The following is a 17,343-nucleotide window of genomic DNA, read 5'->3' as shown; positions in this document are numbered from 1 at the left end:
ATCACAAGTCAGTAATAAAAGCACTTGTTTTGTTATGGATGTGAAGAGGTTATGTGCTGTTGGGTTTTGGTATGCAGAAGCGTACTAAATATAATTCTGTTTCTTCCATTTAGGCCAAGCTTTCAAGCACTTAGTAAGACTTTGGCAAGTCACTGGCAACTCATTTATGTAGCATCCCAAGAGCAGAGCCAGCGATTTCTGTTGATTAGAGGTCATTCTGTTCATTACTGCTGGTGTTTGAGCATTTGTATTGCATGGAAGTAGTCCTGAGGCAATAGGAATATATGTCATATTTTACAGATATTCATATTTCAAGAGAAAGTTGCCAAGTTGTCTTGTAAAGACTCAGTGGTATAAATACAATGATATACAGTTTCAGTCCTTTGATGATCATTATCCTGCTATATGCTACAGCTGTGAGTAATGTGTTATACCCACAACATCACACTTACAAAAGAGACAAGTGCTCTTAGCCAAGGTGTAAGTTTTGGTTTTTTCCTCGTGTGTTTTTAAGAATGTATATAATTTTGATTTTAATGTGATCTGACATTATTGTGTGTGTTTATCTTCGTTAAAAACTGCATATTTTGAATGAGGTATTAATGCCTTGTAGAGAATGAGTGCTCGGGAGAAGATGTCATGTTGAAGTAGAATGTAAGTAAAGATTTGAAGGGGAAAATGAGAAGAAAAGCATAAAAGGTTTGTATAGACTTAAAAATCTATTTAAGACACTAATGTAGTCCAGAGGATCAGTCAAACTTCACTTATCTATGAAGATGATTTCACCTTGTATTTGTTCCGTATTTTCCCTAAAACACAGGAGAATGCATCCTGTAGGTTATACATTCTAGTTTTCTCCTGTGACAACATCCACAAACATCTGTTTGAGGTCTGACACTGTTTCAGTTTGAATTGCAGTACAATAGAGAAACACTGTGTCTGCTGGGAGATGGGATAATAAAGATGAACCAGTTTGCTTAGTGTAACCAAGAAGCAGATGTCCATGCCCTTTCCTCCTCCTTGCTTAGGCTTTTGGTGTTTTATTCTCATGAGAGAATAAGAGAATAACACGGCTACTGTTTTTCGGTTGGTGGGTTGCGTGTGGCTGGGTGAGAGCTCCTTACTTATTCTTTGACATAGGTGATGTCTGTGATGACGTGTGATGCCTCTGAGTCCACACTGGTTAGTTTAAAACAGATTTCAAAGTCTTTATTTTCCTGTCTGTTGTGGGGAAAATAAGCTCAAGTTACTTTTAGATTTGTTATCATTCATAGCTCTTGATGTGTAACACCTCAGCCTTGTTCAGATGATGTTGACACTTCAGCTACGTATCTGTGTCTTGTAAGAATTTTCCTTCTGATTATGGAACTTCAGTCGTACAGAATTCTCTCAGAGCTAGAGGTTCTGGCTTTTACCATCTGTCAGTCTTCACTCACCAGAGATTTACTTGTTCCAGTCTCTCGCGCTCTATAGTAGTTCTATATTAAGAAAGCAGCTTAAGCTTTATCAGTGCCACCCGAAGTAGTTTGGCAGAAAGAGTAACATCCGTTCTTCTACCACACTCTTTTTGTTGCCAGGATCCATTAGCACCAGTCGGGATCAACCACTGCTTTTTTGTCTGTGTATATGGTTGGAATGCATACTGGTATTTTATCAAGAAAACTGGCAAGCTTGACAGCTGAGCTCAACATGACTTTGGAGGATGTTGAGTGATGTGTCCCATAGTGACTTGGAGGGAACTATTTTAATCTCTCTTGATGAATGGAAGTTACTCAGGAGCTGGTGACTGAATCTCGCTGACTCCAACTGTAGTCACTTACTGGATGTGGTGGAATGGAATGACGGAAAAAAGACTATTGTTTTAGTCTTCAGTCTCACGTAGGACGTCAGGCATCTTCATTTTTACTTTGCTGTGCTATCAAGGAGAATCTGTTGTGTGAGTGTTGTACCTCTGAAAAGTGATTGGTACTTTTTAAAATGCTTCAGCGATGATTCATTGCTATCCTTTACAGCTCAAGAGGTTTTCTTCCAAAGGTATCTGGGACTAATTCTTTCAAGTTGGTTTGAATGTAGGCTACACACTTCTGGAGGATGGAGGATTTCAAGTAATCAAATTTCTGAGCTATCATGTTCATAAGTTTTATCATGATAGAGTTATCTGTTAAGTGAATTTTGGATGCTTCTCCTGGGCAAGCCTGGAGAGGCAAAGTAGTGAGAACTGATCCTAGTCTGGGAAAGTGGCTCCCAGTGAACATCAGAACTGGAACAAATCCCTTTTACTTCAAAGACTTTAAAGCATCTTCCCTGGTGAGAAAGAACAAATCCTGTGCGTGTGAGTGAGTCCAGATGACTGCTTTTATTTAAATATATGGAAGGCACTGTCATCCTACTACCTTTTGCTATGACTTTCTTCTCATTTCTTATCTTTACTTTGAATTGGTTTTGGAGCAAGACCATGACATTCTCCTAGTAAAGTCTTTTATTTTCTATTGCAAAAAGAATATAATATTTCTAAAGCACTTAAGGCATTGAATTATTTCCTAGTGATGTTTTTGTAGTATAACAACTTAACAGATTTTTTAAAAAATATATTAAAACTGATTATCCACATGTGTGGTTAATAGTAATGAAGATTTATGAAAGAGCTAATTGTAAACTTGTACATCTAACTTGACTCTGTTACAGAATGTTATTTTAATTTACAGGGAGTTGTTATGAATTACACATTGAAACATTACCCTACTGAGGTATTTAAGAATTAAAGACGAGGCAACCTGCCTTTCTTTTGTAACTAGATACTGGATTACCTGTTGGATAAGACGTTTCAGCCTTTGAAGACTATAGCTTTCTATCTCCAAAATGCTAATGGATTGTTTTTCTCCAACAAATTATTATTTTGTAAAAATCATTGAGAGATTTTAACTTCTCCTTCAGTCTTTATCTGTTTCTGTACTCTGCGTTGTTTTAGATTGCTTTTGAGCATCAGACCATTAACTAGAGAGCTCTTCACTAATTTACACAGTTGGTGATGACTGTTGCAGTTGCATATACAGAGCATGCTTTAACTTGCAGTCTCCAGATCCACTGACTTGATTGCAGTAAATTGAAGCACATGTTAGATTTTCTATAAGGAAGAGAATTTTTTTAGGCAAAGTACCTGAAAAAGCATCAGGTGAGAGATAGAAGGGTTAGGGCTGGATTTAAGTGAGGCTTCTTACATCATACTTCGTTCTTCTTTAAGCCTTATGCTCACCTGTGTGATGCTAAATTTCTGTGGAGTACTTTTCAGAAAGGCAGATTTCTGGAATAAAGAGTGGAATTTTTCTGTCTATTTGTTTTTATGAGATTTAAGTTACAGATATTTTTCCAAAATTATGACTGTGCCGCCCACAAATGTTCTTTACAGGGCAGTCTTGAAAGCATAAGGAAACTGGGTTGTTTTCTTATCTGGAGACCGATATGAAGTTCTGGACCTGTGTGGTTATGGGATAGTCTGATTGTTTTGAAGCAGGAGCAATAGGCTGCTTTTCTATCTGTATCAGTCTGCCAAGAACCTGTAGTTTTGTGGTACACCTTTGGATCTACTTGAACATCAGTTTTGCAGTACTGACATGAAATGTGTTTTTCTGGCAGACTTTGATGCCTTGCTCTGTGCTGTGCAGTATGTTTTATGTAAAAGGAAACTAAACTGCAGAGTTTGCCTTTTGCCTTCCAAAGATGAGATATCTTTTTTAATAAGCTTCCATGATATACAAGGATTTCTAGAAGCTAACATCATATATGAGATGCAGCTGGTATTCATTCTGTTACTGAAGTTAGTTTCTGTGGTTTTGATTCTAATTGTTTACTTCAGAAGAAAAGGTAGGAAGGGCGGTTGTCTTCAGTATGATTTGGTTTTGGCCATAAGTGTTCAAGGGGTATGGCGGAAAAGCTTCTGCCTTGTTTAATGAAAAGGGAGCCAAACCATAAGCTTTCCTGGTCAGTGTTGCATCACTGCTAAGATCCAGGAGTATTTCATCCAGGAGTTTGTTTCTTTGTTTGTTTGTTTTTCCCTTTTCATTAATAGGAAACCAAAATTGGTACGTACTTCTCTGTGAACAGGATCAAACTGGGAGCCTCTAACTACTAAGTTAGCTTTCCCTCGCAGTGTAATTGGTAAAGACACTGGACGGGCCCTTTAAAATTTGAGGTACTACATTGCATCTTTGAAAATTTCCATGGTAAATATTATAAGAACTCCCATTTTCTCTTATTTTCCTCTAGTCAGATTGTACATCTCAAATGGTTTCATGTGGATTTAATAAATGTAGTTGGATAGTTGGTGGGTATCTCAAATAGATTCCTCTGCGATCTACCGCATGCTCCAAACGCGTTCACAGATTAATCACCAACAGCATCAGTGCTTTTTGAAAAGAGAATATGATACTGTAGGATAATAGGACATTGCACTGCACGTCCTGTACTTCTCTGTTACACTGTAGATAAGTTGATTCCCTCCAGTTTTGTTCTTATTCCATTCTGCTCCTTATTGCCAGTGATACTGTAACTGCAAAGCATGAGCATTTTATTGATACACAAAAGAGACTCCTAAAAATTTAGAACAGTAAATATTGCATTTTAAATGTGTTTCTTTTTTCTTTTTCCTCTGTTAGTGACGTAGGCATGTAGCATAATTGAATAAGGTGCTAAGAGTTTCTCATGCAAAGAAGAAACACATACAGAGCGGATTACTACGGTCAGTTTTAGATAATTTCCTTAAGCTTTCCTTAGGAGGAGCTCACTGTGCTTCTGGGGCAGACTTTATAACAGTTAGGAGTCGTGAAGCGCAGAATGAATTTGAAGAGAGGCTTAGTGGAACATTGAGCACTCCCTTTAATTTTCATCACTTGGAGCTCTCATGTGTTAGATGGAGTGATAGGTCCTGATTATTCTGGGCAGTAACAGTCTCACTATCTCATCTGTCATTCTGTGCATGTGTTCTTGTTTCCTCTCCTCTTTTGAAAATAAAAGGCTATATCTGGCATTTCCCGTATACTTATGCAGATCACAGATTTTAAGAAGTGGAACAGGAACTTGCTTGGCATCGCATGGATGTTGTAAAATCTCCTGTTCTGCATGTCTCTGGTGTGGAGATTATTCTTCCCATCATATGTGATGCTCAGGCATGTTGGTTGGTAAATTTACCACATAGCTGCTTGCATTCTAGGGCACTCAGTGTGTGTTGAGTGCAGGAGATTGCCTTTCATATAACGTAGACTCAGGAGGGCTACTAGGCTTCAATTTCTCCACAGCCCACACTTCACCTCTATACCAAAACCCCATGTTGATGTTTAATCAGCTATCCCACAGAAAATATACCAGTGGTAAATGTTCTGTCGTGTATACGTACCAGGATTCCATCTTGTTGACCATGCAAAATAGTTGGGTATTTAATGCAGAATGAGATTTGTAAAATAGTCTTCTTTCTGTCACTTGAGGGCATGATCTTGTAGGTATGCTCATAAATGGAAAGTTTGCTCTGAAGCACAGTGAAAGCATGTCCATTCACTCAAGTAGTTACGTGAGTATCCTTTGCTGATAGTGTGGTTGTTAGAAGTGAAGGCCTGAGTCCTGGCCTTCTTCCATCTTCTGAAGTAATGTGGTTTTTTTTTGTTTTGTTTTTAAAAGTAATCCTTCATTATCTAATTTTGAATTTCCACGTTGATTTCTGCAGCATGTGCTATGAAATGGCAGATTTCCATCTTATTTTCAATTCCCATCTTGCCTTAAAATACTAGTGACTGTTTTATGGGCTGGAAGGGGTAACATGACTTGCCGAGGACCATTTCAAGGTGGCTGCTTGCCCACTCCTCCTGCCAAAAATAGTGAAATCATTGTTCCCTCTCCTAGTACTGAGATGATGAAAGCCAGATTAACTTCCTTTAAAATCCTGCTTTGTGTTCGTAGAGTAGTGATACCTTTCCTTTACTCTCTGTGGAGTGCCTGTGCTTGAGAATTAGCTTCAATTATACTTTATGATTTAGGAAGTCAAAAGGGGTAAATATGTATTTTGTATTCTAATAATAGACTTGGAGCATGCCAGTGTGAGTGTGCAACAAATGAATGGGCCAACAAATAGAGTTGCTGTGTAAATCTATGAATTTGGTCATATCCAGGTGTACGCACACTTAACATGGAGCAAAAGGCAAGCTTGCACCTCGTTTTATTTGATTTTATTTTTCAACAGCATTTTTGTCCACAGGCCATTTAAGGCATGGAATTTCTCTTGAGGATAATATTTTTCTTACTTTCTTAATTAAGAAGATGGTTAATTTGACACAATTAGCTTACAACTTATATTAGATTGATTTCGTGAATCAAATGCACATCGCTTTACCTGCTGAGGGCTGTGTCTTGAACTTCCTTGATGGGGAGTTTGCATGTTGCCACTCCATGGACTGCTGTTTTGACTACAGTTTGTTGTGGTGACATCGTGTCTCATCACTGGTAATGAAATGATAGGATCCAAGACCCTTGTCACGTTCAGCATTATCAGTAGGTCTTGACAGACTTGGTTATGATGTGCTTTCTGTTCCTATCTGAATATTTGTGGGACCCACCTAATGCAAACTTCACCATATTCCAACATCAACACTGTCATTTCCAATGCACTGAAGCCAATATTCAGTTCTGTGTGCAGTTCCCAGGTCATAGTACACCAGTTTGTGTGGCTGAGCTGACTGAGACACTCTTCATTTAACAGTGTGACAACTGTGCATGGCGGAACACAGCATGTCTTTCATGTCGCTGTCACTGTTGAAACACGACCCACCACCTCACTGCACTCACATCCACTGTTTGGTCTCCGTAAACTTTCAGCAAGTGTTGATGAATGTCAGCAGGCACCATTTTTTCCACGTGGAGAAGTTCGGTGACACACCTGTACTTTATACGCACTTCTTTGTCTGACTGCCCCTCTGCTGCCATCTGCCACATGGCAACAGAATTAAACTGAACGTTGGTGGGAAGGTTCAGCCTCTACAGCCACACCACCAGCAGCCTCTGACGTCATGGGCCAGTGTAGTAACATAGAAGGCATTACTTTTGGAGCAGTCTTCATGTTAATAATGAAACTTTTTTCATCCAGGTATAAAAACTTAATTCTCATGCGTTCTCTGAATGTCTTTTATATAAAACTTTTCTTCTGTCTTCCCTGTATTTCCTTGCTTTATCTGGATTTGCATCATTTTATGTTGATTCTGTAACTTTACCCTGATGCTTCCATACACTTGTTTTCAAGGTTTGGATGCAAACATTTGATTACAGCTTCATCATTTACATGCTTTTCTGCGTATTTTATTGTTTGAAAGAATTGATACTGGGGGAAATGCATTGACTTTTGGGAGGGGAGATTTTCATAGCAAAATTTTTTCTTAGCAAGTTTTTTAAGTGAGTAATGTTATTGAATTTCATTTGTAAATAAAACCTTGCTGAAAATACCTATCTTCACCAAAATCAAGTATGCTTTAAAAATAAATGAAGCAGAGCTACTTAAGAGCAGTGGGCTGCCCTCTGAGCAGCATTCCTACCAACTAGCTTGAACAATGCATCTTGCTTCTTGGAGTTGAAATGCACAATTTCCCTTTCCTGCAGCAGTTAACCTGCTGGTTTTGCCCAATTTCCCAGAGCAGGCATGTGAGCACAGCAGTACTGGGACACACCGTACTTGTCAGCCCCTTATTTTTATCATCAGTAGTGGGCAGTAACTGTTGCCTGTGGGAAAGCTTAGCGGTAGAGCTGACCTGTAACTGCTGTGCTGCTAATGCTGTTGTGTGAGCTTGTGTCACCCCATTTATGAGTCCTTGGTGCCCCATTCTTACATGAATTTACCCAATTCCTTCTGAACCCATAATAATATTTTTGCCCCAGCGTTTATTGCTAATCTCTTCCAAAGCCTAACTGTGAAGCGTTGTGTATGTAACACATCCTGATGTTCTTTTCCAATTTGCAGTCTTCTCATGGCATGCCAAGTGCTTTTAATGTACAGATCAGTCCTATTCACGTTTCCTTTACCACTGATAGTCATACTACTGTTAGAACACCATTGCAATAAGTAATTTCTAATTTCTTTCAATTTGCTCATATTTGGTCTATTTTATTTATGTACTTATTTATTTATTTATTGCTACTGAGCTCAGTGCTGACACCACAGGAACAAGGTGCTTTGAAGAAAGCTGAATCTGAATAATCATCATCATCATAATGAACTTGGTGCCTGACACTGCACATGTTAGGAGACCCACCATTCCTGTGTTGTTTCACTCTGCTCTGGCACAGGATTTGTACCTCCTGAACTGGAAGCAGGCTGCCAGCATGAGGCTTCCCCCCCTCCTACTGCTGCAAAGGGACTCATCTCTTCTCATGCCTTTTTATTTAGTTTTTCCAATGGTCAAAAATGGTGCCATGAAAATATTTGTGCCATTCTTATATATGGAAAAGCAAAGAAAAAGTCAGAGTAGATGATTACAAGATGACGATGTTTAGAAAGCTTTTATTTTTGCCCTAAGGTTAATGTTTTCTTTAAGATATCTGATTTTGAAATACACTGTAGGCAATCTTTTTTTTCTGTCAAAATGTAACAGAACATAGGGTGCTAATTAGGCCTATTATAAAAGAGGCTTGCCCTGGGTTGATTGTGAAACAGAAAATCAAGAGGCAGCAGAGCATGTCGTATTTGGAACTGACACTATCGCCTGCAGCGTGGGCTGCATTCATAGATCGTATGTTTGAAAAGATGCAATAAAGGGGGCCGAGGAGGGCCTGCACTCGTAAAATGTATAGGAAAAGGAAGCGGGGCCCTCCTAGAAGCACCGTGTCTGACATGGATGTCTGGCAGTGTCTGTGGCTGCAAGGCTGTGAGAAGGTTTGAAATGAAAATACAAAATCAGTGGTTTTTTGTGTGGCTTTTTTGGGGAGTGGCTTTTTTTTTTTTTTTTTTTTTTCCCTGCTGAAAATCTTTAATGGGAGAATAAGATCCTGAAGAACTGAATCACAGCCGTGCGTTTTAGGTCTGTGAGTAACCTACTAAGAGCACCCTCAGAAATTATGAGGCTTATTTTAGAAATGGTACGAAGTTGAGAGAACCTCTAAGTGATGTGAAGGTTAAAAAAAATAAATCAGTGGCAGATGTGTGTTGTACTGCAGGTATGATCTTCACATTGTGCTTTAAGGTTTTTAATAAGAGAAAGGGCAATGAGAACCTTGTTTACTTCTGTCTTTTTAAATTGAGGAGACCAATTTCTTTTAACTTTGTTGCTGTTTTATACAAAATCTGTTCCGTGGAGTGCAAAATCGTTCTCCTGTGGTTGGGTTGTTTGGCTCTGTTGGTTACTGGGGGCTTTGTACGATTGTTTTTTCTGGGGGTTGTTGGATGCATTACAGTAAACCTTGAGCCTTTATGCCTGATGTAAATAGAAGACTTATAACATTGAGTTGTTCTTTGTACTGGTACCTTTCTTTCACATTACTTGAATTAGAGGCAGAGTTTGTATTTCTGGACAAAAAGGGAAAGAAAAAAGTACTTTCTGTCTTTCTAGGAAGATGTGAAGTCCAATAGGAGAAAAGTAGATCCAAATTAAATGAGGAGATGAGACACAGAGAAAGCTCATGGGTGTCTGGAAACTGCCCCATGCAAGAAGCAAAGCTCTTGGCATGGGAGATGAGAATGTTACTGTAAAATCAGAATTCAAATTTATTTATCTTGGATTATAAAAGTCATTTTGATCAAGTTTTATCTGTTTTTTCCCCTCTCTTGGTCTATAAAATGCAACCTGTACTATTTGCAGGGATTTTAGGTTTACCTTCCTATTTCCTGTTTCTAGTCTGTGCTTTCTGTACAGAATGCCCTTTTCTGTTATTTCCTCCTAAACGTGGCTGTACATCTCGTGGCTGCAGTGGGAACTACGGGAAGTGGCCATAACTTGGAAAGAGTGCCTGGTGCTATCACTGCCAGCACAGCTTTGTGTCCTTCAGCAGGGGCAACAAGAAGGTTGTGTGTGGGGCTTAAAGATGTAAAGAAATTGCACGTACAATAAAATAGTCTGAGAAAGTCACGCTTTTGTGGGCCTCTAAAATGGCTTAAATGCAAGAAAAGGTCCTGAAATGATGCAATTGTAGTAAGTGTCAAATGATGTACAGGATATACTTTCCTTGTACTATAGAAGCTCGGAGTGTATACATCTGGCAATGGGATGCACTTAAAGCTGGTTTGGAGTGGGTTTTGTTAGGTGGCGGTTGTTCCTCAGGTGTCTGTTTCGCCTCATTTTACATTACATTTACAAGCGCTTTGGGGTAGAAATTCCTGTTTTAGTCATAGTAAGAATGGCAGTGGGAATGCCTTCACATTACATCCTGATAAAGCACAACTTGTCATCATTTTCTTAAAAATTATTCTTTTCTATTTCTTCAATCTACTGTAAAGTGTGAACGTTTTTAATGTAGTGCATAGTAATACTAATAATATCTTTTACTGTAAAATAAATATGTTTATTCTTTGTGTTATGTTTTAAACGTCCATTACAATGGAAATAAGCTTTATAATCTTACTCATACCCAGTTAAGTTGTACTGAGGTTGTTAAATGAATTGCAGAAAAATTTATTGCTGCTCAGTATTATCTATTTAATGGACCATTAGGCCTGGCTATTCTTTGTTTGAATGCTGTATAATATTAAAAGAAAGCAAATGCATTAGACTCACCAGGGCATTATCTTGTTACAGATACTTACATAATTTAAGGCAATACTTCTATCCTATGAAGGTTCTTGCCCTTCTTGCCCTCATGTGCTTTTTCATATATTGAGGTTGTAATTGCATATGGATAGACTTAGGTCCTCTTAAGAAGTATCAGTGATGTATAAATATATGGGGAAACCAATCCAAATCTCTTAAAATCACACACAGTTTTTGCACTTAAATCAGTTATTTTCCAGGAGTAACTGGATTGTGTTTCGTACTCTTCAGTGATGTATTAGGTGCCTTCCTATCTCATGACCTTTGGGTATTTGGGAAAGATGGGCATTTTCCAAAGACAGATGCTTAGTGTCTTCTGACAGTGGAGACTTCATAAAACGACTTCAGTTTCTTCTCCCCTCCACCAGCCCCTGGTCAGAACTGCTCACTGTTGAGGTACGAGGGAAGCCTGGTTTTATGAATTGACATTTTTGACCTATTTTTAGCCTTCTTTGCCTTTCAAAATTGCAAATGCTGTAGCAGGAGGCTAACAGGTATTTGTAATTACTGAGTAATATTATTGGGGCTGGAATAGCAGGGAATCCTGTATAGTGTATCCATCTGTCATTTATTATAAAGCCAAGAATTTCCATCTCCTGTTTCCATTTTCTTAGGCATGCAGTGTATTTGCAGTTTGGTGTGCTCATGTATTTGCCCGTGTGACTTAAATGCTGTTTGTGCCGCCTTGTACAACTGAAGCACCCATATAAAGTAATTGTGATATATTTAAGATGTACTAATACTGTTCAAATTATAGCGTCTTTATAAGCAAAACTACTTATTTTTTATTTTCTGATGTGTAGAAAAGAGGATCCAGCACAAGGCTCTGTATTTAATGTCAATAAAATGTTACTGTAGGCTTGCATTGCTTAATTCGGAAAGACAGAAAAAGAGTTCCACATGTACCCAAGGCGCAGCATGCTTCAGCACAGTGGCTTATCTGTAACACTTGTTCTTCATTGATGCTTTTATTTACTGACCGTCGAGGTTCTGCTGTGCTCTGCATTGGTCCTGGGAGATTCTATGGACACGTGAGCGTGTGCTGCTGGCCCACACAGCAGAGGATGGACACAGCAGCAGGGCTGGGCCAGGTGGATCCTTTATATAGAGAAGCATTGTGTACTCCTGATGGACTAAGAACAGAGACATAAAATCAGAGTGTAATCCAATTTGGGACATTTAATTATAAGGTAATGTCAAGATTGTTAAAATGCTTGAGTCCTCTTATTTCAGAAAACTGATGCTGCCGTCTCTTTGGCATCCTCTTTCCATTGAAAGTAAAGGGGCAACAAGGGGTACAAGAACTGCCCAGTAAATATAAGAGACAGGAATTTGCCAATTTTGAGTTCTTTACAGCAAGTTTTATACTTGCACAGATATCCAGTCTTGAGAGAACATTTTCCCTTGTTTGGTTTTACAGTGGGGATTAGAGGGAATTCTTTTGTGGTATTCTGGACAAATGTACTTGCACAGATCATAATCTTTAAGTATGATGAAGAAAAGTAGTGTAAGACGCAGTGATGACAAAGAATTGAGATAGGAGAGTCTAGACGGCAGTATGTTAAAAACAATGATAAACATTAAAGGAAAAAATGAAAATAAAAAATGGTAGTTGTTCTGTAGCAGTAGAATGTTCCAATTGAAACCAAACAAATGCTTTTCATTTGCTTCACCGGGGAGCAATTGCAAAGCAGTGTAAGTTGGTTGAATCTGATAAAAACATATAATCTATCCCCTCTTCCTGGAAGAGATTTCTGTGTTAATGTCAGTTCAGTTTCTCACACAACGGTGAATTTGGATGTAACTCCATCCAGCCAAGGGGGAGAGGACAAGCAGGCACTGAAGGATTTGAAACTGTTTTCTGGCCTTGTGAAAATTTGTTGGTTAAATTAAAGAAAGAGCAAAGCTTTCCTGGAGTAAACTGCTGTGGTTATCAAGGGGTTGGGGTTTATCCTTCCCCCAGCTGTCTCATAGTAGACCGCAGTTGTTTATATGGTTTCAGCACTGCAGGCTGAAGGTGGACTTGGAGGGGGAAGAGTAGAGCAGGGTGTTTTATTTCATCTCTTTCTTTTCCCCTCACACTTTCTCTCCAGGAGCCCAGCTGCACCAGCCCTTCACATAGGCTTCTTCGCCTCAAACCTGTTCTCGTTGCTTTTTAATACCTATTATGGCAAGTAAGAAGCTGTTTTTTTTTAATGCCAGTGTTTAGATTCATTGGAGTTTGATTCGGGGCTGTGATACCAGACCTGACAGATCAATGCTTTGTTTCAGTAAATCTTCCTTCTTTTCATCCAAGAAAATCTTTGCCCAGTCCGGTGATTGGGGTGTTTCAGTAGTTTCAAAATACAAATAGCAAAATCTTGATCAAAGAAGAAAGAAATCCAGCTGAAAACTTGGATAAACTCGCTGGTTGAATTGTAGTTGGCTATTTATCCTGACCCATCATGCTGCATTTAGTGCTGAGGGATTGGTAATGGGACGTGAAAGTTTGTGATATGCTTTAGCTTGGAGGGTGAGATGTGCTAAATGAAACATTAAAGAGTTATTCTGTGCTTCATTCTGTGCTAATGCAAGTTGTCAGTTAATTTGTGTGTGTGTGTGTTGGAAAAAGCAGGAATGTATTTTATCAAACTCAGTCATTTGTAAACACTTCGAACTGGAGCAGTGGCTTTTTTTCTGCAGTTAGGTTAAAAATAGTATGTCCTGGGGACAGAGGAAGCAGCTGTGTTAAAGTATCTGCGTATTGCTACATTTTCAGGACTTCTATTAATGATATAAAGTCAGTTGAAATGACATCCATTGCACATTTGTCCAGGCAAGTGGAAAAGAAAAATAAACAATGTGGTGCTAGAGAATCCATTAGAATCATGAGCATCTCTGCATGTCTTTCCTACTTAGAAGAGCTGATACCTATGTACTGCCTCAGTTACTTCTATCATTCTGAGCAACACAAGGACAATGAACATTGCCTGCCTAGTACATATTCATCCCTACTGGTTTGTAGTTCACCAGTGTGCAGATAAAACATGCATCTTTTTGAAATAGTCCGTGCTCTGAAGAATGCATAATTGGTTTTTAAGATGATGTTTTCTACATGGAAGGGAGAAAAGCTAAACCTCTGAGCAGATAAATTCATTTATTTCATGGCTATAAATATTCCTGCAGCAATGCAGACAAATTTTCCCGAAGAAGAAGGTAACTATAGATAAAAATGGATGATATTTCAGTCTTTCTTCATCAGTGCTTGTGCTGTTAGAATACCAGGTGCTGCAGTGCTGCACTGTATAGCTCTTTACTTTGTCTTGGATTAAAAGGTTAGAATTTCTCCCCTATAGATGTTTGTTTGCCATCTCTGCCAGCATACACCATGACCCAGGTTTGTGTAATAAGCTGCCAGAAAAGAATTGTTTCTGTGGTAATCCTACTGTGTGCCTCATTAGCACTTTTTCTTTTTTCCTCTTGTGTCTTTGCTAACCTTTGTTTTCTAGGTATCTTCCCAATTCTGGACAAGCCAATTAAAACTTAACATAAATTTTAAATGGCTGTTACAAAATACCATGTTGTATAACTAAGTATCATTAACATTTTAATAATTATTTTTATGTAAATTTAGTAATAAATATAAATTGTTTTTCCTCCTAGTTTTGGATATGGCCCGACACGTCCCTCTGTACCGAGCCCTGTTGGAATTACTCCGTGCTATTGCATCTTGCACGTCAATGGTGCCATTATTGCTTCCTCTGTCTGGAGAAAATAGTGAAGAGGAAGAAGAACAGCTGGAGTCACAAGCTTCTGTTGGGACCTTGTTGGCTAAAATGAAGACCTGTGTAGATACCTACACCAACCGGCTGAGGTAAATGTTCTTATTGTCCCAGCCGTTTTGCCATTGTCTGGACTGAAAACATACCACCTGCTTGATGTACATTTGTGTTTACTATGTATATATTCTATGTTATTATGCTACTTACTAGATGTTTTTTTCCATTACACAAATAAGTTGGTGGGTTTCATTCTTCTGTTAGAAAGAGGGGTGCCGATTAACAATCCAGGAGCTTCAGATTTCTGTCTTCAGTGAGGACTTCACATTTCCTGCTCTCAGTCTGAAAGCAAGAACCTCCTTGGAAGCCCATTGTGTAAAGGACAGGATTGAGGAGGGCTAAAGCAGGTGGTATTTTTTACCAGAAATATCCCAGGTTTCTTCTATACGCTGCTGTGCCCCTTTGCCCTTTGAGCGAGGATTCCTCAGTGGATTGTCTGTCAGAGGCTAAATGCTTAGTAGAAAATACTTCTTGGGTTCTGTCAGGAAGTATAAGATTAAGAAGGCAAAAGGCTTAGTTGTTATTTGTGGTGAGAATCCTACTGTATACTGCAAGTCTAAGATAGCTGAAGGTTTTTGACTATCGTTATCTGTTGGCACTATGTATGTAAAGAATGCTGCTGCGCACAACGATTCTACAACAGTTAATCTTTCCATTACTGTGAGCTTTAGAGGTGAGCTGGTGTGCTGAAGATGATTTGAGATTACAAATGAGTGCCCTGGAACTGTCTGTGCCAGGTTTCAAGGTCTTCTACCCTTTTCCAAGAAACTCCACACTTGACAGGTCTCGTCAAACATTCCTGCTGTCTGACAGAGCCATTAGTGAACAAATGGAAGTGTCCAAATCTCTCTTCTCTGTGGTGATGCTATCTGGCTGTGTAAGGCTGGCAGTCTAAAGCCATACAGGCTTGTTCTGCGCACTGTCCAGAGTTCAGGGGACTTCTTAAAGAAAGTCATGCAGCCAAGTCATAAATGACAGCTTGTTTCAGTAACCATAAACCAGTCTCCTGGTACCTCCCTTTATTACTGCCTTTTTAAAAGGGCAGTAATAAACACAGATTCTCTTCTGTGGAATGTGTGAACCCAGGCTAATTGGTAGCTGCATTTTTCCTTGATGATTCTGGCTTAGTCCATAGTTACATGGCAGTTTTGCTTTGTCAGACCTGGTATTATTGTCCTGTTATAAGTCCCAGGCTGGTTGGGCCACACATCTTGGGCAACAGCAAGGTTTAGACCAGTAGTGCTTTTCCTGTTCTGTTCAGTAACAACCGTTTGTTTTTCCCTTTCTAAATTTACTCTTTTGACAAAGAAGAACTGCATGTTTTGGATACATATAATGCCATTTTGTGTAATTTTAACAGTCCAAACAACTTAGTTTTGTCCTTCTTCTGGTTCTCTGCAGTTTCTGGCTGTTTTGTTTCAAAGACCAAGCCATCTTCTCAGAGCAATTCTGAGTGATCAGATGATTTTGATCATTGATTCTCACACACTGCAAAATTATGGCTTATCTTCTGAAATTCTGCTGTCACTGAGATCTAACTGCTGACTTACATGAAAGGCTGCACTTTTGCTGTGGCTCACAGGGCAAGAGACAAGTGTGAGAAGACTTGGTTTGAATCAGTTCACCAGCTGCGTTGGTGCTGCATGTATTTGGTGCTTGAAGGGAACAGTCATCAGACTGGCACTCACAGAAGCGAGGAGCCCCTGCATGCTGCCCAATCCCTTGTGCCTCTGGCAGGTGCTGGAGTTGGTACAGATTTCACAACCAACTTTTCATCTGTTTCTGGATATCTGAAACCTTCCTGGTTTCCAGAGCTGAGGATTTGAGTGAGTTTTTTGTGGTGGTTGAGTCAATCTTTTATGCCCTGACTGAGGGAAGTGAGAGAACTGAAAGGCAAATGCTGCAATTCAGATTTCCAATCTTAATCTTTTAATAGTTTTCTGCTACCAGCAGTTAGGAGGTTTCTTAGGTTCTCTTGAATTGCTTCCAGTGTGAAGTTGGCTCATTAAGAAACAATATTCATCTTAGTCTGAAAAGCTGTAATGATCTCCCTAAGCGCATGCTGAAATATCATGAGATAAACACAATATCTGAAAAAGGTGTATATAAAATGTTTTTCTCCCATTGTAAACTAAGAACACATGCCAATCAGTACTTGAAATTTTGAGAAGGAATCCCATTATTTAGAATAATTTCTAGCAGTTGCTGATGGGATCAATTTCTTGTCAGTTTCTTTAATCCTTTTTAACTTAGCATTCTAGTCTTGCCTTTCAAGCATGTAGAACCACAGTGATTTTCTTGCTGACTTAATACAAGAGAAAGAGAGTAATATTACGTTATATTCGATACCTATCCAAGAACTGCCCACTTGTGCTTTTGTGGCAGACGTGGGTAGTTCACAGTGTACGTAATCCTCTTAAAATAGGAAAGAAAATTGTATTTGGCTTCTGTGTAATTCATTTCCAGTACAAATGCTTTCTTCTTAGTCTGGGCATCTGTTGGGTAGTCTCAGATTTAATGGGCATGGAAACCTGTGCCTTCTCATATTACTTCCCTATAGTTGAAGTCTATAAAGACGCTCTGTGAGAATGGCACTTGACCACTACCCTCATAAACTCTTATTTGCTTTGATAAAATAAAATGTGGCACTAATAGTTTTTCAGTGTCACCTTAGGATCTGAAAATAAAGAATAATTCTTCGAGCACAGAATTATTATTAATATTGCAATTGGTTCAGTTGTAGTATCTATATGCCT

At 38.9% G+C, this 17,343-nt stretch overlaps 1 protein-coding gene across 11 annotated transcripts in view; it reads left to right on the top strand.

Moving 5' to 3' along the window:
• Positions 1-17,343, top strand: part of BIRC6 (baculoviral IAP repeat containing 6) — a 151,175-nt gene that overhangs the window by 114,531 nt on the left and 19,301 nt on the right. For all 11 annotated transcript variants that reach the window (XR_014944694.1, XM_015857677.3, XM_015857679.3 and 8 more), the window contains one exon: positions 14,412-14,622. Coding sequence is in view for 10 of the 11 variants with exons in the window: in XM_015857677.3 (XP_015713163.1) it covers positions 14,412-14,622 (211 nt within the window). In the remaining variant the exon portion in view is untranslated. The remainder of the gene's footprint in view (positions 1-14,411; positions 14,623-17,343) is intronic.

This window comes from Coturnix japonica, chromosome 3 (assembly GCF_054131305.1).
Source record: "Coturnix japonica strain WE chromosome 3, WE-NBRP24, whole genome shotgun sequence".
Taxonomy (NCBI): Eukaryota; Metazoa; Chordata; class Aves; order Galliformes; family Phasianidae; genus Coturnix; species Coturnix japonica.
The sequence above is the reverse complement of the archived record's forward strand: the minus strand, read 5'-3'. Positions and strand labels throughout refer to the sequence as shown.